The 26,221-nt window shown below is 42.9% G+C and overlaps 1 protein-coding gene across 1 annotated transcript in view; it reads left to right on the top strand.

Annotated features, from left to right (window-relative positions):
• RORB (RAR related orphan receptor B) overlaps positions 1-26,221 on the top strand; it is a 156,586-nt gene that overhangs the window by 110,073 nt on the left and 20,292 nt on the right. Inside the window, exons 3-4 of the mRNA XM_035100238.2 lie at positions 2,857-2,998; positions 10,605-11,006. Coding sequence (XP_034956129.1) covers positions 2,857-2,998; positions 10,605-11,006 — 544 coding nt within the window. The remainder of the gene's footprint in view (positions 1-2,856; positions 2,999-10,604; positions 11,007-26,221) is intronic.

Consider the following 26,221-nt stretch of genomic DNA (forward strand, 5'->3'; position numbering starts at 1 on the left):
GTTCAGTATGGAAGTTTCCTAATTAAAAAATGTTTTAAAATTGCATGGATCTTCCACTTTCTCCTAGTTAAGATACTGACCTGGTTCATCCTACATAGTAAGTCAAATGACCGCTTGCCAGAACCATGTGAACATTGGTTGTAGCTTGTTATTCATGAGGAGAGAGCTCAATCACAAACCCAAATCTGGAGACTTGCTCAGCTCATCCCCTCCAACATTTCTCCAATGAAAATAGGGGTGTTCCATTCCATAATGATAATTTATACCCCACACATCTTACTGGGTTTCCCCAGCCGCTCTGAGCAGCTTCCAACATGTATGAAAACATAATAATTCCTTAAACATTAAAAAAAAACCTTCCCTATACAGTACAGGATTGCCTTCAGACAGCTTGGGGGGTCGGATAACTCCATACCCTACAACATTTCTCCAGTGAAAATAGGGACATCCTAAGGAAAATTCTGGGGCATTCTGGGATCAAATCAGAAACTGGGACAACTTCTCCAAATCAGAGATCTCCCTGGAAAATAGGGACAGAGAGGGTCTGTCAGCTCAGTGGCTTAGCTCAGCAACTGTATTGGAGCAAAAGGAACTGGGGAGGATTTTTTGAGCTCTTCTCTAGGAGCCCACACAATCAAAGTCTGTTTTACCACATCGTGTGAACCAGGCCTTTATATGAATAAGCAGGTTCCACATTAAGAGTCCCTGTACAGATAGCTATATGCACTTCCTCACAATTAGCCCAAAGAGGTATGTGAAATACATTTTAAAAATATATAAGGCTTTATTAATAATCATTAGAGATGTCAAAAAAAATCTGATGAAAACAGAAAAGAAATTGGAAATTGTCAATGTTTGCTTATTAATCCAATGTCCAGAATGGAAATCAATCCAGCATATATGATTGGTATTTTCTGCAGCTGTTTGTGTCTGCAAATGCTACATAACGATATATACCTGAGGACATTTTTTTCCAATTTGCATTGTGGAATATCCAATTTGCATTCACTGAAATGAATGGTGTGGAGTCATATAATAATAAACTGATTAATTGTGCAATTAATTATGTAAATGTCACCATAGCAAATAGTGAGACAAATACAGTAATGTGTTTTCTGTCAAACGCCCAGCAGAATAGAAATGGTGTGGCCTGTGACGGACACAGGGCAGGCAGGGCCTTCTCACATCCCTAGTGATCATATGGACAAAGAAAATAGGTTTAGGTGCATCAAAAAGGATTTCAGTGGCATCCAGATCAAGCTTAAAACAGAGACTTCGGCTGCAGTCCTAGACACCCTCAAGGAACTCTGGACTGGAGCTCCCACCTATGGACTATTGCCCAAGCTCACTGGCGTTCATGGCAGTTGTAGCCCAAAACGTCCAGAGATCACCAGGTTGTGGGAGGCTGCTGTCTGCACTTGCCTGAGATTGCATTGCCTTTTGCCTAGGATTGCATTGCTAAGCAAGAGTTTCAAATCTGTCCAACTATCCATGATAAATATATGGATTCGCTCTCTTTTAAAACGTTAACACTATTTTCTAGCAAACCCCCCCCCCCCAAAACGCTTTGAATTGACCAGTGATCCATGGAAGTTGCCTGGCAGCCATTCTCAAGTATCCTGGCCCAAACAACATTTCTCATCCTCATTGGAGATGCTGAGGAGGACGGAACATGCACGGAACACGCCCTTCCTTTAAAATTTACATTTTGCCAGCTGCCAGCACCATCAGAATTGAAACAATTCCCATCCTGATGCTGCTGTGATTTATGATGGTCATAGCGCTGGATTAGCCTGATTGATACAATCATTTGAAACCCAGCACAAAGACGATCAGGAGCAAATCTGGCTTTGAGCAGAAAAGGAGCTCCCAGCCTTCGGAGGCAGTTGAAGCAGCCAGTGCTGCTCCAAGGCTCAGTCCTGTTTAGATGTGATTAGCATTAATGGCTACCTTTGTGTGTGCCTCGTGGGCAGATGATCCCCCTCAGCCCTACTGCATGGAGGAGAGGAGACAGCTCATGGAGATAAGGAGAAGCTCTCCCACTTCAAGCAGGTTTAACCCTATTGTTCTTGAACTGGTTTTAAAAGTATCAGATCAATTAACCTAATCTCTTCTGCTGCAACCCTGATGGGGTAGGGAGGGGAGGGGGCAAAGTACCAGCTTTCATTTCAACTGTAATTATTGGAATGTTTTAAACAGATTTTATATATGTATATATATTTAAATCTATTGATGTTTAATTGTATTTTTATTATTTTTATTTTTCTGTTTTTTTTAGTGGTTCTTGTTTTTATCTGCAAGCTGCCTTGAGTTTAGTCAAGGAAAAAGGCAGGGTATAAGTTGGTTATACTCTGGTGCTGATAATGCCAAGGTTGCAGGTTCGATCACTGAATGGAACAGCTACATATAAATGCATTGCAGGGGGTTGAACTAGATGATCCTCAGGGCCCCTTCCAACTCTACAAGTCTCTGAAATTGATGGTGATGGTGATGGTGGTGATATTACAGAGGGCGCTATTTCAGGGTTCCTCCCTAACTTTCACTTTGATTGGGTATGGAATTCCCACATGCAGAAACAACCTTCCTGAGCCCTGGAGCCACTATAAGTCTCTTCCGCTCAATCCACTGGAGCCTTTCTTTGCATGCAGGGGAAGTCTCTAACTCACTGAGGGTTTGAGAAATTAATACAAAATAAATAGATACCACACTGGCTCTAGAGGTTGGCGTGCAAAGAGAATCTCATGATGATTTTCATTATCTTTATGGCTTTTCTTGCACGTGGCAAAAGCAGCATTTAGAAAGTACCATACACAATGTCATTGAATCAAGCGCTCTCTCTCTTTCTCTCTCTCTTAGGGATTCTTTAGGAGGAGTCAACAGAACAATGCTTCATACTCCTGCCCAAGGCAAAGAAACTGCTTAATTGACAGAACCAACAGAAACCGTTGCCAACACTGCCGACTGCAGAAGTGTCTTGCCCTAGGAATGTCTCGAGATGGTAAAGAGCTTGCTTCCTGCTTCCACAGATCAATCCTTTGATGCTCATTGCGCTCTGCTTTTCACTCCCGACAGAGAGGCATCTTGCTGCTCTGTAACAGAGACCATGGCTGTTCCCAAAACCTAAGGCATTTTGATGTTAGATGAGAGGTGTCTATTGGAGAAAAGACTAGTGTAGCATGAAGGGTGATAAAATGGTTTGATATTGCTAGTGGACAATTTGGAAAAGAATAAATAATAAGTATTAGGCCACAATTCTGTATAACCCATTATGAAAAGAGTGGGTGGGTGGAGGAGAGTCTGCACAAAAAGGTAAAGGTAAAGGACTCCTGACAGCTAAGTCCAGTTGCGAACAACTCTGGGGTTGCAACGCTCATCTCACTTTACTGGCTGAGGGAGCCAGCGTTTGTCCGCAGACAGTTTTTCCGGGTCATGTGGCCAGCAGGACTAAGCTGCTTCTGGCGAAACCAGAGCTGCACACAGAAACGCCGTTTACCTTCCCGCCGGAAGGTACTTTTTGCACTTTTGGGGGGTGCTTTCTAACTGCTAGGTTGGCAGGAGCTGGGACCTTCTGTATAGCTTGAGGCATTTTTAAAAGTAGTTTTATTGCTCTAGTTACATAGTGGGAAAAGCAACTGCTCCCCATGTGCAACTTATATAAAGCTTGCCTCAACAGTTGGGTGATCAGCTAGAGCAAAAACTTTGAAAACATCTCTGGCTGCCCATAGACTTCTCATCCACTTGCAGCATGGGCTAGGTGAGTCTGTGGTATTTTTAACTGTCAGGTTAATTCAGAGAAGCAATCAGGCCAAAATGAATGCCTAACAAAACAACAAATTATATTGCTGGAATCAGCCAAGAGCAAAGGTGTAGCTAGGGGGCGAGGGGGGGCAGTGGGTGCCACACCACGGGGCAGCACTTACCACGGGGCCTGGAAGTGACGCAGTGGCTCGGGTACCTGCAGCGTGGGGCTTGCATCAGCCTGCTGTCTCTCCCTCAGCCACCCTACAGCTGAGGGAGAGGCGGTGGCAAGGCTTGCCCTGCCCAATGGGTGGCTTGCCCCACTCCAGGCGGAGGGTGCATGCGACGCTCCGGGCTCCTGAGTGGCTAGCTACGCCGCTGCCTGCAGAGGGCAGAGATTGAACCTGGGATTTCTGCCTGCAAAGCATTGGCTCTGCCCCTGAGCTTTGCCCCCCCTCCTCCTGTTGATTCTGCTGAGTGGGCCCTGGGCTGCCTCACTCAAGTTCTGCCCCGCTGGTACCTCTGAACAGGGCTGCTATCAGCACCAAGTAAGATAAACCTCTGAGGTAAAACTGTTACACATTTCCTTTTGGCAAAACACAAAATCTCAGGAGAAGACTATTTTAAATCCTCTGGAACCTTCCATTTCATTGTCTCCATATGAATGGCTAAAATATAAAGGCTACAAAGATTGACAAGTATCGTGGGGTGAGCAATTCTGCCTTCCTGACTAAATAATAGAAAAGGCTTTCAAACTTTTGGAAGCTTTTGGACAGGTCAAGGGCAAAGTACGAGCAGCTGTATTCGAAGACCTGTATGAACCGACATCAAAACCCTGAAGGGCAGAGAGGAGATACTCCTTTAATGCCAGTACTTTTAACACAATTTCAATAACCTTTCAGCAAAAATGGGGGCTTATGAAAGAAGATCGCTGAACTTTAACATCCAAGAAGTTGCATTGATTTTAGAAGACAAACTTCATTAACCTTCCATGAATTCACCATGAATTACCACTTGGCCAGTAAAATAACCATGTGCTAAACATATTTTAAAAAATCTAACTTTAAAGTAAACATAAACCACTTATCTCATTCTAATCTATTCATTTTATTTTACACTAACTAAAAAAAAAACTTTTGTTGTCTAGAGGTGAGGGAAAGTGATGTGATAAAAGCATGCCTTAAAGATTCTAAAGGGATGTTGCCTCTGAGAATGGGAAATGAGGAAACAGCCAAATAATTCCGCCTTACTTGCTACTGGTGCTTGAATCCTACAGCCCTGGCGGAGCTGTGCAGCTTGACGGGTCAGAAACAAAATCATGAACATTTGATGTATCCACTGTGCCAGATCTGCCTTAGATTCATCTAAGGAATATCCAATCTGAACATGTAATAACACAGATTTCCATTTCATTAGTATTGCTTTCAACACCTACACCTGCAATCTAAAAGCTTACATGTAATATTTTAAGAGCAGTAACAAGCACTGTTTCTCCATGGCGCTGTTTAGGCCGAGAGCCTTCTCGGTAGTGGCACCCACCCTGTGGAACACCCTCTCATTAGATGTCAAACAGATGTCTATGTTTGACTTTTAGAAGACATCTGAAGGCAGCTCTGTATAGGGAAGTTTTTAAGGTTTGATGCTTTGTGGTGTTTTTAGATTTTGCTGGAAGCCACCCAGAGGCCTGTGCCCACCAACATCCTTGCAGCAGCATGTTGAGGGGATGGATGTCTGCAGCAGGGAGCAGAGTCTACTCAAGGATGTTCCATGCTACAGCCACACAGCCCCAAATTGTGGTGGCTTGTCAGGAACTCAGTGGGACCTACAAATGTGCCCTCATTACCCTCCATCCTGCCACACATAGGTTCCAACTCCTATGGGCTGAGGTGTCATCTATGTTGTTTAACAGGGGGTTCACCCTCCCCTGAAATATTGAGGGGGTGGAGGAGGCCGAGTCCTGAGCGGAGTGCTGCCCTGTGCCACCCCGCTGCCACTGCCTTCTCCTCCTGCCACAACTGTAAGGCTCTTGGGAGACGTGACTGTGGCTATCACAGTTCAGGTAGATCTGCAAGTGGCCAGCCCTCCTACAGCCAGGGAGCTCTGCTGCAGAGCTCTGTCAATGCTGCCACTGTTTTCCCCGCCACTACCACAGACTGCAGCTGCTGTGGCAGACGTAGCGGCAGCTCCCACTCCAGCTGCAGCCTAGCTGGCAGGAAGTTTATCCAGTCCGCCACCACGTTTGGTGGCCTGGGCAAGGGTCTTAGCCTCCTCCCGGCTTCATATGCATGTGTGACGTCACAGGTATGTGATGCTATTTCAGCCCTTGATGTGTCCAAACTGAGGCAGTCAGTTATACGGCTGCTCTTGGCCAGAGGTGTAGCTAGCCACTCAGGCACCGCTCAGGTGCCTGGTGCGGGGGCATATCCTGCAGCCGGGGGTGGGGCAATCCGTGCCCATGGACTCTCCGCCACTTGGAGCCTCTCTGCCATCTCCCCCTCGGCTGTAGGGTGGCTGAGGGAGAGGCAGTAGGCAGACGCAAGTCTCATACTGCCGTTTTATGCAGCGCGGAACCTGCAGGCGCCTAAGTCACAACGTCACTCCTAAAAAGTTTCGTGAGCCCAATTTTTTTAAAGCTCATTTTGTCACACACCCCGCACACTCCTCCTCTGCCACTGTCTGCAGGTAGGGCTACCTGAAATCCTGGAAAGCTGCTGCAGCAAGGCTGCCTTGCCACATTTTGAAGTGAATTAACATTTTCATCCAAAAGGGATCGAGACTTCCAGAAGTCCATTAAGTCCAAAGTTAAAGATCACCTAATTGCACCACTTGTCCTATTAATAAATGTACAAAGAGAAAAAGTTAAAAAAATAAAAGCGATCCATAGTTTTATCTGTCTACATTCTTTATAGAATCCTGTATAATGGTTATCATCACTAATTATAATCCATATCCAGTTAACTTTGATAAACTATATATAACACAAAGGGCAACAGTCAACTAAGTTTTACTCAGAGTAGTCCTATTGAAATTAATGCTCCTAACTTCTTTGATTTCAATGGATCTGTTCTGAGTAAAATTTGATTGACTCCCACCCATATTACCTAAGTGCCCTGTTGTATGGTTGGTCCAGAATACCATAGGTAGCAGCTTTTCCATTTGGTACAACTTTGGGTGTTATGATTAACTTCTCAACACTTGCTTCAAGATGTGTTCCATGAATTATATGAATTATATGTGCACATCTGGAGCTGAGCCTTTGCTGTTGTTAATCACAGATTCTGGAACCTCTTCCAAAGATGCAGAAAGCCTTTGCTGGATTTTTAGAAGTAATTTAGGAAGCAGCAGTTGCTACGGCGATTTGTGACCATTCTTTTACTTGATGAAGTGGGTGGTTTTATATGGCATTTTTTTTGTTTTTTTAAGCTGCTTTGAGACTTGGGAGCAGATACAAAACACATAAATATATATTTGATCTCACTGCTTTACAGTCACATGCGGTATTGAAATTGTTAGAGTACTTTCTGATGAGCTACAAACCATCTAGCTCATAATGCTTGTATTACAAGACACTTTATTACTAGTTTTAAAAAGCCTGAAATATGGTACTTGTACACCTCTCCCTTGAAATGGGGGTCAATATGCACTTCAGAATGGTTAAGGTACACCAAGGGCACCCAGCAGGTTTTAATTTAGGATGCATGTTGCCCAAAATATGGTAATTGCTAGAAAAGTAAGAAAGGAAGACATTTGTAAACTCAGAATCCATAAAATTGTGACGGAAGTTTGCCACATTACTTCTTGATCACCAGAAAACTGAAATTTGGTGCACATACAGCTCAAGAAGCAGTTATTATTAAACAGTTTTACATTCATCCATAGAGACATGGCACTTCAAATCAAGCAACATTTGAAGCAGAAAGACTCTCATGTCATTTTCAATGGGAGCTGCAGTTGTGGTTCAGGGCTGCTATCCACTGATTCCCACATGGCCAGTGGGGGATGTCATGTCCTCCCTCACCAGCTGTGGGGGCTGACAGGGCCTACCTGTGACTTGTCGAACCTGATGGGTAGGACCTAGGTAGTGGACCTAAAGGGAGACTTCCCCATTGGACTTCAACCAGGTCTGTTCCCCAGGTTTCAGTGGGGCCGCAGTGGCTCAGTCAGAGTTGGATCTCCCACCTTCCCACCCTTTACAGCATGTTTTCCCCTGCACAAAGTTGAGAGGGCAGGTCATGCTTAGGGCCTTGCTATGAAAACATTCCTCTAGGCAAATTGGCCCTATCTGGGCTTTTTTCCTTCCTCATAGCAATTGTCACAACCTGCTAGTAGATAAGGGTTGGATCCTTAGTCAAGAGAGAGAGAGAGAGAGAGAGAGCCACCCCCTCCAAAATATGGGGCACCCCATTAATGGGGTCCAGGGGGTGGTTCTTTTATCTGGATGACCAGACTGGGAGCCGATGGGCCATAGCACCTGCCTGAGGTAGTGAACTTGGAGGGGTCACCTTGATTTGATGTATGTCATAGGGCAACACCTAACTCAGGATCGACCCTGCCAATCAACCAGCAGTGGTTTGGATGATTCAGGATAGACACCTGATGCCTACACCAAAACCTACTGCCATCTGAAATCAATAAAGCTGTGGCCTATTTTGATCTCAATAGGTTTGTCTTGCGTTTATTACATCCTTCAAGCCCAGCCTTGCCAGAACCAGGTTTCTTTGTCCACTCAGAGTTCATTTTAGGCATTGGGAACTTTCAGTTGCAGCAAAGAATGTGGTGCTCTTCGGGTGCAGCCCTCACCTGTCCTGCCAATGCAGAGGGCTCCAGACTATGTAGGGTGCCCATGTGCCCTTCTCTACAGAGCACAGCTGCCAAGAGTGCATCAAACTAGACAATACGGTTGCGAAAACCTTACTCTTGCTTTGCCTTTTGAAAAAAAGAAAAAGGAAAAAATCACTTAGCAATAATTGGATTAACTTCATTGGCTACGATATTGCCACTGCACAATCGTCTCTTTGCCTTTTGCAAATGATGGAGACATGCCTTTGAATTATGACATTGACTTATTCCGATGGAAACACAATTTCTTCCTCTTTCATCTCAGGAGGAATGAACACATTTAGCACTTTAAGATTATATGTTGCAAATGTATATCTGGAAAGTAATACATGAATATGTTGCTTCTTTGGAAGAAATGCCATTCCTGTAGAGTGTTTACCTTCAAGTCTGTTATTTCCCCCTAGGCCTTAACTGTAACCTGTAACATTCTCTCTCTTTTTCCCTTCAAAATAAGTGTGTGAAGATAACAGCCACGTTGACAGGTTGTGATAATAGGGCTTTAGGGCTTGTTATCTTCAGAAGGTACTAATCCTGTTAGTGCACAGATTAAAGGTTTGGGGGAAATTGATAAATCACACAGGATACAAATCTGAAGGCTGTACATTTTTATAGAGCACTGGTTTGCTCTTTGGTGAACATGGAGAGATGAAAAAGAAATCGCAGGCCTGCTCATTATTCACAGCAGGATGTTGGCTGCTTGGCACATTCACTTGGAAACAGGTCCTAGTGGTTTCAACGGGACTTACTTTGGTGTAAGTCACTGGGGTAAGGATCACAGGCTACACCCTAAGGCTTTTGTCTGTCAAAAATGTAGCAGCAGGTGCACATGTAAGAAAGCAACGGGTTGCCATTTTGTGATGACAGTATCATATGGTTCAACTGCCCCCATTAGATCAAAGCAGAGCTTACCATATCGAGTCTCCTCCGTCATATCAGAAATGAAAACAGAGATAGACAAATGTGTGTATTTTTAAAATTATATTCTACCTTTCGTCACCAGAGCTAACAAAAATATATTTAAATGAAACAGCACAATTCTGTCTTTTAAATCAGAAACTAACCTGCTGCAGTGTAAACAGAAACATAAATATTTTGAAATATTTCCAGTAGGAGCTCAAAACACATTTGATTTAGTAAAAGGAGCATCTTCAGATACTCTGAACTCAGAGCCTTTAGGATTTTGAAACAAACTGAGAAGTTCTTTAAGGACCAGCCTGTGAAAGCCTCACTCCCCACCACCCCCAGCTAGGAGGCTGGATGCTGCATTCTGGCCCAATTGTAGGTTCTGGTTGCTCTAAGAAGCAGGCTCCACAGAAAGTAAATTACAGTACAGTGATCTTAAAACTGGATACTAGTTATGTAACATAATCAGCCAAACTTGAGTCTTCTGAAAGTCATATAGTTATTTATCCCTTTGACATCTGTGGGGGGCATTCATAGAATCATAGAGTTGGAAGAGACCACAAGGGCCATCCAGTCCAACCCCCTGCCAAGCAGGAAACACCATCAAAGCATTCCTGACAGATGGCTGTCAAGCCTCTGCTTAAAGACCTCCAAAGAAGGAGACTCCAAGCAGGAAACACCATCAAAGCATTCCTGACAGATGGCTGTCAAGCCTCTGCTTAAAGACCTCCAAAGAAGGAGACTCCACCACACTCCTTGGCAGCAAATTCCACTGTCAAACACCTCTTACTGTCAGGATGGTAATGCTGACCTTTAAAGCCCTAAACAGCCTCGGCCCAGTATACCTGAAGGAGTGTCTCCACCCCCATTGTTCTGCCCGGACAGTGAGGTCCAGCTCCGAGGGCCTTCTGGCGGTTCCCTCCCTGCGAGTTGTGAGGTTACAGAGAACCTGGCAGAGGGCATTCTCGGTAGTCACACCAACCCTGTGGAACTATCCCGATATTTGTTGCATGTCAAACTCAGCCAAGAGCATAAGGTCGAACAGATTCCTCACTGGCCTTGCAGACAACTTCATTGACCACCACCAATAATGCCTGGTGTTTTTTTTGGTTGATTTGTTTCAGCTGTAAAGTTTGGAAGGATGTCCAAAAAGCAGAGGGACAGCTTGTACGCTGAGGTACAGAAGCATCAACAGCGACTGCAAGAGCAACGGCAGCAGCAAAGTGGCGAGGCTGAAGCTTTGGCCCGAGTCTACAGCAATAGCATCACCAATGGCTTGAGCAACCTAAACAATGAAACTGGTGGCACTTATTCAAACGGGCACGTCATTGACCTGCCAAAGTCTGAAGGCTATTACAATGTGGATTCTGCCCAGCCCTCCCCAGATCAGTCTGGCTTAGACATGACTGGAATCAAACAGATCAAGCAGGAACCTATCTATGACCTCACTTCTGTACCAAACTTGTTTACCTATAGCTCTTGCAACAATGGGCAATTAGCTCCTGGGATAACCGTGGCAGAAATAGGTAAGAAAAGCCTACCTTTAACCTCTCATAATGACTCTGTGCGCTTGTATTTCTAACCGTGCAGTTTCCTTTGGAATGGATTGGCCCTGAGGCATATGTATGACTGGGTTTGTTGTGGATTAAGTTTACAGAATTCTAACATGTTTACATTGTGTAAATGGAGCAATTCATGATCTGTTTATGAAGCTGAAACACCAGAGCCACTGATGAATCAATCAAGTGATAATTACTAAATAGGGAGCTTGTATCAAACGAGCTCATTATCAGGAGGGCTTTAATGATCTTTTTGACAAGTATACACATTCTTGTCAACAAAGAGCTCTGAAGGTAGATCATTAATAGAACTCACTCTTAAATTAATTACAATGCACAACATCATTGTTTGATCTCGCACTGAACACTCTGGATTCATACCAGTAAAACTGCATTCCGGATCTCAAATAGATGGGTTCATACTGTCTTTGTAAACTCTTTGGAAAATGTGGTTTCATGTTAGGGTATCATTTATTCAACTGTGATGGTGATGATTGATAACCTTGTTGTTAGGTGTCTTGCATAGCAAGAAAAGTGATGTTTTCCTGGTGAGCCATGTTTTGTTCATACCCATAAGAAGTGTTTTAATTACAGAAACCAACCAGTTGTTTACTTTGCTTTCAGATTATGCATATTGTACTGATATCTATGGTAGAGTTTCTCTCGTATTTTTTAAACTTATCCTCCCTTAAAGTACCTTTAATTTAAGGGTCATGCATACAAACCATTGGCCCCGTAAGAGCAGCTTGAACTTGCTGTTCATAGAAATATCCAAGACACCAATGCAGCAGCTGAAATATTTAGTTCTTCAGCACCTTTCCTTAAAAGGCTGAAAGCAGTGTACATATAATTAAATACATATATTAAAAGTGTACACATATTAAAAAGCCAAAAGAACTAAATATTCCACTCCCCAAAGTGCTAAGAGACTGAAGGAATGAGAAGTCTTGACCTGGCCATAAAAGTTGTATAAAGGTGTTGTCAGGCAAGTCCACCAGGGAAGAAAGACTGTTCAACCAGTATGGATTGCCACAGACAAAAGCATGCAGTGCGCAACCATGGAAAAGGGAATTTTGTTAGTTTGAGCTTTAAAATACAATATGTTGAGGGAAGAGGTAGACCATATTTTATGGGCTGTGGCATTGGTGATGCAGTCAGTGAACCAACTTCTTCCCTTTAGAGGGAGATAACAGGGGTAGAAAGCACTGGAAATGAACTCAGGTTTGGCTTAGCCAGTCCTTCTCGTGTCTTTCCTGTTCCCTTGAAGTTGGCAATGCAGTCCAATTTCTGAGCTCTTTCCTAAAGAGATAAGGTCAGTAAAGTACTAAGAAGACAACAATTTCCATGTTGACCTGTGTTTGTTGCAATCAGCGCTGTTTCTGTTGTGCTGCAGTTTGCTTTCTGGCAAATACTAAGTTATTCATCTCCCTGTCCATTATTTAATGTAATAACTATTTATGTAGCTTATGTAACTCACATACATTTCAACAGAAAGGAAACATTGAAACAACGTAAAAAAGTAATTGCCTATTTCATCCGCTTGACTGATTTACATTCCTGACCACAGACAAACACTCAAACTGAAGCAATGTCTGCTTCCTTTTCCACTTTCATCCATATTCTCCAACGTCCCTAGAAGGAGGTACAGCAGCTAAATATTAATTCTTCACTCAGATGTATCCCTGTTCTCCTTTGCATCTGGTAGGACTTCCAGGTCACCAGGCATGTCTTCTAAACGACCTCCTCTGTACCTCCCTTCCTAGAAATTGACAGCAGCAGGGTATGCAGAAATTTAAGCAAGACATTGCCTGGCATGAAGATAAATAAAAATGTACAAATAAAAATGTGCCATCAATTGGAGGGAGCCCCCTTGGAAATGGCAGGCTTGGTCCTAATCCAACCCAAACATGTAATAATTGCAACATTTTAAAAATGGAAATGTGATATTAAAATCCGTTTGATCTAGTTGCATTAGTGATAAACAAAGTATGAGTCAGTGATTGGGAGGGGGTGGAGAATACAATAGCTACCCTGTTAGGTCCCAGGCCATCCCATGAGAAAGCATGATTGAGGGTTGAAAAGGTTCTAACCACATTTTCCAGATTGGGATCATAGCGCTTAGCTCCTTGCAAAATTGAACAATGCTTCCTTTTGCTTTAAAGCTCCATAAAAGCCTTGAATGCTCAGCACTCTATGCAGATTACTTGTGCTGCCTTTAAAGCAAGTCTGCCAATCGAAGCTTGCTCTAGTATTGCCAGGTCCTGAGCAAATGGGGAATCCTGTTCCTTGGCTTGACAAAGAAAGGTTTAGCAGGTGTGCTGCTGAAAAGCTGCATCCCATAGATGCCAAGTTACTCCTTGCTCTGCTGTCCTTAAAAACTCGCAGGGACTCTTTTAGAACAGGAGCTGAAAATCCTAGTGTGAGTTTTACACAACACAATTTGTTTTCCAAAGATACCACCCATTCATCTCAGTGGAAAAGAACCCCAGATGTATTAAACAGGGCTCAGGGTGGCATCTACTTGCATACTGAAACATGTTTATACATACCTTGTCTTTGTTTTCACCGAAACACCCCAATTTCTTATGCTGATTTGAATTGGTATGGGAACTTTTTTCCTACAAGGAAGCTTGAGAATTTTTGCGAAAAGGCTATATAGCATTAGAGTCCCCTAGCCTATTCACAGGGGCAGTTTTTGCTTGCAGTTTAGAGGTGCTTGTTGGGTGCTATGCAAATGTCATGCCTTCGGACTCTGCTGAATTTACCCAAGGCAGTAGCTTGTCCCGTGTTTGAATGTGTTTACTAGATATTGATCAATTACGGTAGCTACAGAACACCCCCCCCCTTTTATTCGTTTTCTTTCAACCCAGACTTCTTCGTTGCACACAAACTGATTCATCTAGGGACGCCTTGTGCTGCTGTTCCTTTTATCTTTCTTCCCCACAACTACTTTTTAAGATCCCACATAGAAAACCATTTTTAATTACTCTACTCTTCCTTTAAAGAGCCTGTGTATGCGTCTCAACTATATTTATATGGATCAATATTGCCATCTAGTGAGTAATTTAACTACTACCATAGCAAGAGCCTAGGCAGATGCAACTGAGACGCAATCGAATAGCAGGGCATCTATTTAAAAGTTCTAATCATATTCAATAATTATTTTGACACCACGCCTAGACAAATTCAAAGGGTGCCACCACACACACACACACACACACCCGCAAACTACATTACTGCCTTTGCTAAACTGTGCTTAGACCATTTACTCAGAAGTGGTTCTCACTCAGTACCAAAGGAATTATTCCCAAGTAAAGTACGCATATGATTACAGTCTTAAGTGCTCTCAACAATCCTTGGAATGAAGCCTTGTAAATTACAATACAGAAAATTACTTGATTCCTTCTGCATTTCTAAAACAAAATTTAAAGTCAAATAAAGCAATGTTAAATGAAGTTCTCCCACAGTATCTACCATCTACTAATTTCTACCATCTCTGAAATTACTGTTAAACATTATTAAATGTTCCCTTCTGAAAATGGCACATATTTCCCACTCTTCTAAACTCCCCTAAGTTTAAATGGTTAGGGCCCGGGGTCTTTGTCTGAAAAGTCCTACAAAAGGCACTCACTTGAAAAAGTGTGTATGCAATACTGTTCTCTCTCAATAGCCTCTCTTGTACTGCCCCGTTTATGCTTTTTCACAGTATTACATTCACTTTATCACATTTCCATGTTGATTTGTGATTTCTTTAAAAAGTCCTCCTGAAAATTCATCAGCATTTTACTGCATGTTTCTTCTTTAATGTACACATTTTTGTATGCAGCTTTGTGTAATAGTCAAATGGTTGCAATGAATTTCCCTAAGGCCATTTTGTATGTTATTTTCATTAATGTAAGCATTGTTATGCACAGTTTCCCCAATATATTCATTTTTATAAACAGTTCCAGGTTAGGGAACCGCATTGCAAAATTCAGAAAACTCCAAATTTTGAAGGTTAGATGAGTTTCAGTTCATATATTGTTTGGGGAAATGTAGATTAAGCGGGCTTTGCATTTTAAAAGTTAGCATTGTGGCTTAACTGCAACTGGTTGGTTGTGTTAAAAGGGTTTAAAACCTGGGGAAATAGGGGAAAGACTCCATCCCATCTGGTGTGTTGCTCTTGCTCTGAATGTTGTGGTGTACAGTGGAGATCACCATGCTGTGCTGCACAGCCTAGTCATGTCCAACATTATTTCTCTGCTTGGCAGGGGGTTGGACTGGATGGCCCTTGTGGTCTCTTCCAACTCTATGATTCTATGATTCTATGAGTCATTTATGTTTGGATGTTGAAAGCCTATTGCCACCAAAGTCAGCATGCTGAAAAATTGTGGGATGGAGAAAGAGTAAAGGTGGCTGGTGCTCATTGGACTGGTAAGGAGGAAGGCAGAGATGTCAACAATAGGTGGAGCAGAGGTAACAACAGGCAGAGCCAACTAATTCTATATTTGCCCCGCCCTCTCTGTGACAAGTTCTACAGAGGAGCAAGAAGCTCTGAGGCAGTACCACCCACTAAGCTGGGTGTAAATAAGTAAGAAGGCAGGTTGGGGCTGGCTGAGAGCAGGCAGCAATTGGTTGGGAAGTGCCCCATTTGCTCTAGCAGACAAGCCTCCACTGGCAGTGGGGTGCAGAGAGAGAAATAGAGACATGTGCTATCTCAGGAGTAGTTGAGAGTAATGAGGCGAGGCTCCAAAGAAATCCTTGGGAGAAGGAAGGGAAAAAGAGGAATGATAGAAGTGGAGCTGCAGCTCTCTGGGGTGGTAGAAGGAAAGGAGAATGCGATGAGTTACAAAAGGTAAAATGAGGCTGTAGAGAAACCTGGAGGTAAAGGGAAAGCGAAAGAGGGAGAAGCTCAGAGAGGGTTACAGAGATGTATGGTGGTGCAGAGAGAAAGCGAGAGGCGAGTGGACTGGGCTGGGCTGTGATACAACAGAGCACAGGATGGAGTCATAGCTGCCAAGTTTTCCCTTTTCTCACGAGGAAGCCTATTCAGCATAAGGGAATTTCCCTTTAAAAAAGGGATAACTTGGCAGCTATGGATGGAGTAGAGTGGGGAAAGGAAGGAAGGAAGGAAGATTAACATATATATATTTTTAAATGTGTGTTTTGGGGTGAAGAGAGAAAAAGAAAAGGGTACCAGTACAGAATGGATTAAAAAGAGCACAATGATAAAAATGAAAAAAAGAAAAAAAACTTTTGTAGTTAACATAGTCATGCTATTCTTGGGTGAGAAAAAAGTTCCTAGTAAACAGTAGAGTGATTTACGCTGTGCATCCCTGCTATAAATTAATCCAGTTCATCTTATGTTCTGGGCCATCTAATAGGGTCACTATAAAATTGACAAATGATGGCCCCTGGCAGTGTTCCTAATTGAGGTTTAATCAATTTACACTAGTGCCAAAGCCTTTCAAATATCTTCCTTTTTGTTTAGAACGGCTGTGAGTGTTCCAAGTAGGAGTGGAATACACCCCCCACCCCCCACCCACCCACCCACCCACTTCATGTTTTGTTTATGCCACATCATTTTGAGGGCAAAAGATTGGGAAGGAGAGGGGGCAATTTTCTCATAAAAATGTTTCTGCAAAGCAGCCAGGATAATTAGTCCTGCTCCAGCGTGATGCATCACGGCTACTAAAACAAAACACACACACATACATAAACAGATTAAAAATGTCAAAATGTTTAGCTCAACATATTCAGCAGTATTTTATTATCTTGTGAACTACCCTGTGATCTTTGGATGAAGGGCAGTATACAAATATCATCATCACCAGCACCATCATTACAGTTGACAATGATCCAAAGGAGTGTATATGCAAGCACACTCAAGTTGTTCTTAGAGGTGTTTAAAGAGAAAGACAAATGGCTGCCCCACAGAACTCCCCAGCTGTTCTATCAACTCTGAGGTATCTCCTAGGATTGGCACAAGAGATCATTGGGACATGGGTACATTTACCTTTTAGAAATGGCTTGGAGCCAAAGGTATTTTAAAATTGGCAGACTACATTATTTGATTTTTGACCCCTAGAGCTTTACATAAGACTGTTTGATATTTACTTACTTGCATATTTTCTAAAATGTATTATATGCTGATATTGAGTTACTGATATCAAATGAATGGATCTTGGTTTTTAAAAGGATAAAAAAGGTTTTAGAAGTGAAAGATTATAGAAGGCAGGAGGGAGGTTGAGAGAGAGTGTGTGTGTGTTAAAAAATGAATCCCATATTGAAGGTTTATGATAACAGTGGGTCCCAGGTCTGAAAAAGTTGGGCTACTTATCCCATCAACTCACAAAATGAAGTTGTAATTCATCATGGAGGGCACCATTTTGATTAGGGCCATTTCAGAAGTGATATTGTCCTGCTTATTTTTGAAATCATGTATTGAAAGTAGTTAGAAAATGGGCATATTTTATGTGAATCACAGATACAGAATTTTCCAAAAGACATGTCCAATACCTGCATTTGACTCTCCCATTATTCCTGAGAAATACATATCTCTTTGCTTTGCTAAAGTATCGGAAACATTTTGCACAAGTTTCTTGTTCCATACGCTAACTAGAAAATCTGTGTATATTGTTGTTGTTGTTTACTCATTTAGTCGTGTCCAACTCTTCGTGACCCATGGACCAGAGCACGCCAGGCACTCCTGTCTTCCACTGCCTCCTGCAGTTTGGTCAGACTCATGGTGACAGCTTCGAGAACACTGTCCAACCATCTCGTCCTCTGTCGTACCCTTCTCCTTGTGCCCTCCATCTTTCCCAACATCAGGGTCTTTTCCAGCGAGTCTTCTCTTCTCATGAGGTGGCCAAAGTATTGGAGCCTCAGTTTCAGGATCTGTTCCTCCAGTGAGCACTCAGGGCTGATTTCCTTAAGAATGGATAGGTTTGATCTTCTTGCAGTCCCTGGGACTCTCAAGAGTCTCCTCCAGCACCATAATTCAAAAGCATCAATTCTTCGGCGATCAGCCTTCTTTATGGTCCAGCTCTCACTTCCATACATCACTACTGGGAAAACCATAGCTTTAACTATACGGACCTTTGTAGGCAAGCTGATGTCTCTGCTTTTTAAGATGCTGTCTAGGTTTGCCATTGCTTTTCTCTCAAGAAGCAGACGTGTTTTAATTTTGTGACTGCTGTCACCATCTGCAGTGATAATGGAACCCAAGAAAGTAAAATCTCTCACTGCCTCTATTTCTTCCCCTTCTATTTGCCAGGAGGTGATGGGACCAGTGGCCATGATCCTGTTTTTTTTTTTTTATGTTAAGCTTCAGACCATATTTTGCGCTCTCCTCTTTCACCCTCATTAAAAGGTTCTTTAATTCCTCCTCACTTTCTGCCATCAAGGTTGTGTCATCAGCATATCTGAGGTTGTTGATATTTCTTCTGGCAATCTTAATTCCAGTTTGGGATTCATCCAGTCCAGCCTTTCGCATGATGAATTCCGCATATAAGTTAAATAAGCAGGGAGACAATATACAGCCTTGTCATACTCCTTTCCCAATTTTGAACCAATCAGTTATTCCATATCCAGTTCTAACTGTAGCTTCTTGTCCCACATAGATATTTCTCAGGAGACAGATGAGGTGATCAGGCACTCCCATTTCTTTAAGAACTTGCCATAGTTTGCTGTGGTCAACAAAGTCAAATGTATAGTATATTGTACAAGTCATTATTTTCCACCACTGAAAGTTGCATCTATTTTTGTTTCATGTTGGTATGACCACATCAGCCTGACTTTAGTCAGCTCTGCCTACTTACAATCTGTCCAGGGAAGGGCACTGACTGTCACCTTCTTCTTCCTTACTCAGAAGCCACAACCAGACCAAACATTTGAAGTCCTATCATGTCACTTGAAGCAGTTACATCTTCCATCAAAGAACTCTGGGAACTGTAGTTTGCTAAGGGTGCTGAAAATGGTTAGAAAACCCCCTTTCCCTCACAGAGCTACAACCCCCAGGTTTTCCTGGGAAGAGGGACTAATTGCTGAACCACTTGGGGAATGGTAGCTCTGTGAGGGGAACAGGTGATCTAACAACAACAACAACTCTGGGCACCCAGAACAAACTACAACTTGCAGGGTTCTTTGGGCGAGCCATGACTATTACAGTATGATGTGAATGTGGCCTCAGTTATTCCCTTGTGCAGCTCAGCAGGGAGGAGGATGGGGAGAAAACTAGAAAAAGTTGGCTCTGCCAATCATTGCCCACTGAGAAACTACCTAATTTGCACCTCTCAAACCAATAGGTGAACTGAAATCCAGGTATGCTTCAAAATTTGTACTTTTCTGCATTTTGCAATGTGGTTCTCCAAGCAAATAATTTGTACAGAATGCATCTATGAGAAAAGTCTGCATTGAAATGCATAATATTAGAGGAAATTAGTCAAAACTGCATACAATAATGTGCTTATTAGGGAAAATTCACACTAAACTGCACTCTATTTTTCTTGAGGGTCTTTTTAAAAATCACAAAATGCTGCAAATATGTGGAGATCTGAATTTAAAATTAGAAAAATGAGAAACAGAGAGAAACCAAAACTGACAGATCTGTCCATCCCAAATTCTTAAGCTGCAGAAAATAATTGTTTACAATGTTTGAGGCATCCTTGAAATAAAAATTGTTGCTAGAAGAATTTGCAAACAAGAGGAGGAGGAGGCTGGGAAGGGGGCTTCTTCTGATAATTACCTGAGGCATCCCTTTTCCAGAGAAATGAAAGAATTACCCTAATTATAAATTCACGCTTGAGATTCTAAGGAAACGCTGACCGCAAGAGAACTTGCTACCCAGAGAGAACTAGCTGAAGAAAACCCACCACACATAGCAAATGGACGGGTAACTGAATAGAAAATGGAAAGCACCAAACATTCCCTCTATGGCTACAGGAAGACATTGTCCTGGACAATCAAGGGGGAAAGTCATCATGGAAGTCTTTAGCAGGACTTACCCCATAAGAGGGCAAAGGAGAGAATTTGGAGAGGTGTCTGTATAGACGTGTGCCCGTTCATTTTGGGAGGGCCCTGCCTGCACCATCCAACACAGGCTCTCCATATTTCCCAGTTCACCAGGTTTCACCGGGAGTCTATCCAAGCCACCCAGTGCCTCTTTAGACCATTACCTGGGATGGATTCCTTGCTTTCATTTAAAACAACGACAACAAGCTTTTGTCCCTGGTGGAAGCCAAGAGACAAAATGTGTGTTCTTCCCATGTGCTTCATGAGAAGCAAACCCTTTCAGTACCGGTATTTGTAGGCAATAAGTAACATGAAAGCTATAATTGACATTTATGGCAACAAATTTTTCCATCCAAGAGGGTGGAAGCAGAGAAAGAAACAATGAGGGCTGCCTAGCCAATTGCCTGTGAGAAGCTGAGCCTTTTAGCCCATGAAGGCAGAGGTAACAGAGAAGTGGGGTAGGTGATAGCGTGCCAAGCATGTGGCAACAGAGTGTGGTGTAGTGGTTAGAGTGTTGGACCAGGATCTGGGAGACCAGGGTTCAAATCCTCACATGAAGTTTACTGGCTGACCTTGGACCAGTCACTGCCTCTCAGCCTAGCCTGATTAAATAAGGAGGGAACCATGTACATCACCTTGAGTTCCTTGGGTGAAAAGGTGGGATATAAATACAATAATCTTTTTTTTAATGTGGGAAGCCTATAATTTCTGTGGTCACCACTTTAAAATACCTACTAAAGGACAAGAGGATAAGGTCTGAGTCCAGATTCAGAGGACAAATTGTGTGTGAGAGAGAGATTGGAATCATGCCCCATCCTGTATATATTCTCAAGTATATTTATGGTTTCTTTTTCCAAGTCTTAATGTCCTGCTCCTCTTGTCTAACATTTGGAATGGGATGGGATGGGTGGGTTGTTGTTGCTGTTGTTTTTTCCTGCATTTGTGGCCGTAAATAAGAACTTGGTAGCACAGAAAGGGAGTGTGCAAATAAAAATGTTTTTGATACAGGCTTGATATGAATTTCTTCTTATAACATTCCTGAAATATTAAGCAGGGGGAGCATGCAAGTATGAGAGGGAGAATGTTTCAAAGAACATAACAAAAATTATCCAAAGTAGCATTTGTTGTTTCAGAATGGTGTTTTTCTTATTGGACATAATAGTTGGGATTAGAAGCTAAAGGCAGCTCACAGACAGAGAGCTAAACTAGTTTTACTGAGAGGAGAGGCTATAACTGTTCTGTGCCTTCTCAGCATATTCTCAAAGAAAAGCCATTTCTGCACCAGAATGTCTCTCTGATGTGATGGCTCTGCAAGTTTCTGTGTGTTCCCTTTTGGGTGTTTCTACACAGGCAATTCCTTCTTGTAAGTAGTGGCTGATGTCCAATGGGAAGAAGGCAAGAAGACCAACAGTAGGTGGAGCAAGAGCCCATGACAAGGCAAAACAGACTCCTCCTAGTTTTGTCCTCCCTGGAGTTCAGTGTGCGTGGACACGAAAGCTCACACCAAAATAAAAACTTAGTTGGTCTTTAAGGTGCTACTGAAGGAATTTTTTAATTTTGCAAGAGCTACAGTTAGACTAAGGAAGAGGCAACTAACAAGCAGTGCCACCTACTAGCTTGGCTGTAAGAAGGCAGACATGGGAGAGCTAGCTGAAAGCAGGCTGAGGGCGGTGGGCATGTGCCCACTCCTCTTAAGAGACCAGCCTCCACTGCTATACACTTGGGCTAAGCAACTCCCTCTATGCCAAAATTCAACCTTTCTGATCTGCGTCAATTTCACATCTGCTATTTATTTATTTATTTATTTATTTATACATACATACATACATACATACATACATACCCCACCCATCTGGCTGAGTTTCCTCTGCCACTCTGGGCTGCTCCCAGCAGAATTAAAAGAACAATAGAACATCAAATATTTAAAAAAACATTAAAAACACTATCCATAAGTGTTTTCTGTCATGTTTCAAGCTTAATCTTCATTTTTAAAAATAAAAGTTGTTTTTAAGCACGTGTTTAAATGCTATTTAAAAACTATTGCATCACAATATTCAGAGGAGTATGAAATCCAAGTGATGTCATAACGTTCTGATACGCACATTAGTCCAGGAAGTGCAGATTAGATGTGTTTTAATTGCAATTGACAGGATCAAATTAAGCATCCTTACTACCCAAGGAGCAGCAAATGGGTGGTACAGTCAGTTTTTAGGTCCTCAAAACCAGCTTTGCTCTGTAGTTAGCCTTGACTACAGTTGTGGCAAAGGCATCCGTGTCACTGAAAAACATTACAAAATGCATCTGTAACTTTGCTATAATGTTTGAACAGAGCAGGAGAGGAACACTTTGCTTGCCAGTAAAATCCTCTTACTGTGAACTGCACTGGCTCAAGAGTTGCTGCTTGCCTTGCGGTACTTTTCATGTCTTTTCACAAATTGTTGTGATTCTACCTTTAAGCTTTGCTTTGTTTCTTTTTAAATGAAAGGCAGTACAGTGTAGGAATATTTTAAATAAATCAATATGTCATGAGAAATGAAAAGCAAACTAGCATGAGACTAGGGCTAGCCCCTTCCATTTGTCCATGGGTGGGGATCCTCTGGCCGGCCAGGCTTCAGAGCCTGTTTTGGGCAAAACCATGCTCATCCTTGCCAGGTCTGATGTGAGATATACAGTGGTGCCTCGCAAGATGAATTTAATTCGTCCCACGAGTCGCTTCGTATAGCAAAAAAATTCGTTTTGCGAAGCGGCTCCCATAGGAACGCATTGAAGTGCGGTTTCCCATAGGGTGCCTTGCAAGACGAATTTAAAAAATTTGTCTTGCGAGGCACCCTATGGGACGAAAAAAAATCGTCTTGCGAAGCGCGCCATAGGAAACTTTGTCTTGCGAGTCTCCATTGAATTCGCAAAACACATTCATCTTGTGAAAAATTCGTCTTGTGAGACATTCGTCTAGCGAGGTACCACTGTAAGTCATCAAGCAAGGGGTGGGTGAGTCAAAAGCACCAGGGAAGACTGCCGTCAACAAGAAATCTTTATCTTGTTGTTTACAGCCCATAAGTGTTTTCCTTAAAACTACTGATATGTTCACATGAGAAAAAAGGGTTATTGTTGTTTAGTTGTTTAGTCATGTCCGACTCTTTGTGACCCCATGGACCAGAGCACGCTAGGCACTCCTGTCTTCCACTACCTCCCGCAGCTTGGTCAAACTTATGTTCATAGCTTTGAGAACACTGTCCAACCATCTCATCCTCTGTCGTCCCCTTCTCCTTGTGCTCTCCATCTTTCCCAACATCAGGGACTTTTCCAGGGAGTCTTCTCTTCTCATGAGGTGGCTAAAGTATTGGAGCCTCAGCTTCAGGATCTGTCCTTCCAGTGAGCACTCAGGGCTGATTTCCTTAAGAATGGATAGGTTTGATCTTCTTGCAGTCCATGGGACTCTCAAGAGTCTCCTCCAGCACCATAATTCAAAAGCATCAATTCTTCGGCAATCAGCCTTCTTTATGGTCCAGCTCTCACTTCCATACATCACTACTGGGAAAACCATAGCTTTAACTATACAGACCTTTGTCAGCAAGGTCTGTAAGTGTTATTGGATGACCCAAAATGAAGATCCCTAATGTCCCTGTTTAGAAACCTGAACTTGAGCTCATCAAATCCTGTTGTTGGTGTCTCTTAAACATCACACAACACAAACCTAGGTTACGAGTAACAAGTATCAATTATACAACAAGCGTAACCGGCAGCTGTAATCAAACACTAATTTATAAACAAATATTGCAGAATAACTTCAATCACTAATTTATAAACGTATAACGCAGAATAACTTGTAGTTCATATTGTAGTCATATGTTGTAGTTCATATTGGGTATCCATATGACATATAAATTGGTTCAAAAGTACTTCCAAATGGATGTGTAATACTTGAGATTTTTGTTGTTGTTGTTGTTGTTCACCGCTACCAGGAATATATATAGTTTGGAATATACTGTGTCTGACAATGTCAGTTAGCGGTTATTCCACAGAATGTCCCAGGGCCGTCTTAAGCGTCCCTGGCGCCGTGGTGCACCGGATCCCTCCGGCACCCTCCCGCCCCGTTTCCCAGCGCGGTGGGCGCAGCGCACAGCGCGGCTGCCACAGGCGCTGCTGCGCGGCGGGCGGGCAGGCACAGCGCGGTTGCCGTGGGCGCAGCTGCGCGGCGGGCCAGCGGACCGGCCAGCGGGCGGGCCGGCGCCGTGGTGCCCTGCGCCACCCAGCCTGGCCGTAGGGCTGGCCCTGGAATGTCCAAGTGCACTGACAAGTATAGGTGGCAGCGGAGCATCCAGGTGAAGACGAGACGTATATATGAAGGTGGCAAGGGAGTATCCGAATGCAAAAAGTATCCAAAAGCAAAAGACAAGGTTACCCAGGTTATGTGCCTTGTTTCGCCAAAGTTGGCTTCTTCAGTGAGCGAATTGCTGCATGTTATAAGGGAATAAAAAGTCAGTCTCTTTACCACCAAAAACGTCAGTAATGTTCTTATCAATGTATGTACATACCTTGTCTCTTAAACATCAGCAGAGAATCCTGTAGCAAAGCTCATCTGTAGCTTAATCTCTGTTGCTGTAAATTCCATTTATAAAACTAATGCAACTAATTGCCTCTGGTTCACTGACTTTTCTCCTGGTGGTCCCACTCCTAGCTCCTCCAGAAAAATATATGCCAGTCTTTTGGACTAGGGTCCACAAGCATGCCATTTATCATGAATGACCTAGCAGTACTGAAGCGCTGGGGGCAGTAATATTTGTTCTAGTTAAGAAAGAGAATGTGTGATAAAATGATACAAATAAATACTTCCAAGCACCAGAGTGAAGCCATTGAGCCAATGTAGCATTAATTCAAAATGGATCCCTAAGAGAACTCAAGTCAGTGTATAAGCTGAAATGAGCTCTTAGCTACTCAACTGTATCCTAAGGGTAAGTAGCAAATTAAAATTCATTATTCATTTTAATTGAGGATGATTATCAGTATTTTAGGAGACATACTTCAAAGTTCTGTTATTCCCTGTGCATAAGAAGAGGATGCTAAGAAAGCAGGGCTCTCTCAAGAGAAAAGAGGAACAAATGAATGAAAGAAGGTGCTTCGGAGACACATTTAGCACGCTGGGCTCTGATCAGTTTATTCTTGGGCCAGGCAGAAAAGACCTAAATAAAAAGACATGAGGGCCGTATGCTGAATCACATTATGGGGCCAAAGACGGGTCTGACCTTTATGCCACATTAAGGATCTCTCTCCAATACTGTTAGTAGCGTAGGAAACCGGGGGGGGGGGGACACAGGGGGCTGTCGGGCATCACAGGGGTTGCTGGGCGGCTCAACAACTTTGGGAAATCTCTTTTAAAAACCTCTGCCCCAGACACCAGCGGGGGGGGGGGTGCTGTTAGTCTTCCACCAACATTCCTATTGGTCAATTGACTGGCTGACACCAACATGTGAGAAGGAAGTCAAGGATGTGCTGTAGTTTTCCATTCTTTCTCTGAGCAGTGAACCTTCAAAGGAAAATGACGTTTTGTGGGGAGAGCCACAAATTGTGAAATTTTCAGACTTTCAGAAATCTCAAACCTAGGAAAGGTTTGTAACTTTTTCTTTCTTTCATTTTTAACCATCTTTCTTGTTCGCTGGGTACTTTTATTCTGATCGTCTATTTATAAAAAATGATCCAACCAAGATTGCAGGATATCAAAGCGAAAGGTTGTGAAGGGTCAGCACTGCAGGGGAAAGAAGGGGAGCCTCGAAAGCACGCCAGTGCGAGTAGATAAATAGGCACCGCTGCAGCAGGAAGGTAAACGGCATTTCCATGCGCTCTAGCACTCGCCACAGTGTCCCATTGCGCCAGAAGCGATTTATTCCTGCTGGCCACATGACCCAGAAAACTGTCTGTGGACAAACGCCGGCTCCCTCGGTCCAAAAAATGAGATGAGCACCGCACACCATAGTCACCTTCGAGTGGACTTAACCGTCCAGGGGTAATTTACCTTTTTACCTAATCAGTGCTCACCCCCACCCTTTCTCTGCCCTTTCTTAATAGATTTCACTGCAAGATATTAGGAGCTCTAACTACAATTCCCTTCTTGTTTCAGATTTTTGCACATTCAAATTTTAAACAGAAAATGCCATCTCCTAAAACAGACTGAATTAATTTCTCTTAAGTAAATA

The sequence above is a fragment of the Zootoca vivipara genome, chromosome 11 (assembly GCF_963506605.1).
Source record: "Zootoca vivipara chromosome 11, rZooViv1.1, whole genome shotgun sequence".
Taxonomy (NCBI): domain Eukaryota; kingdom Metazoa; phylum Chordata; class Lepidosauria; order Squamata; family Lacertidae; genus Zootoca; species Zootoca vivipara.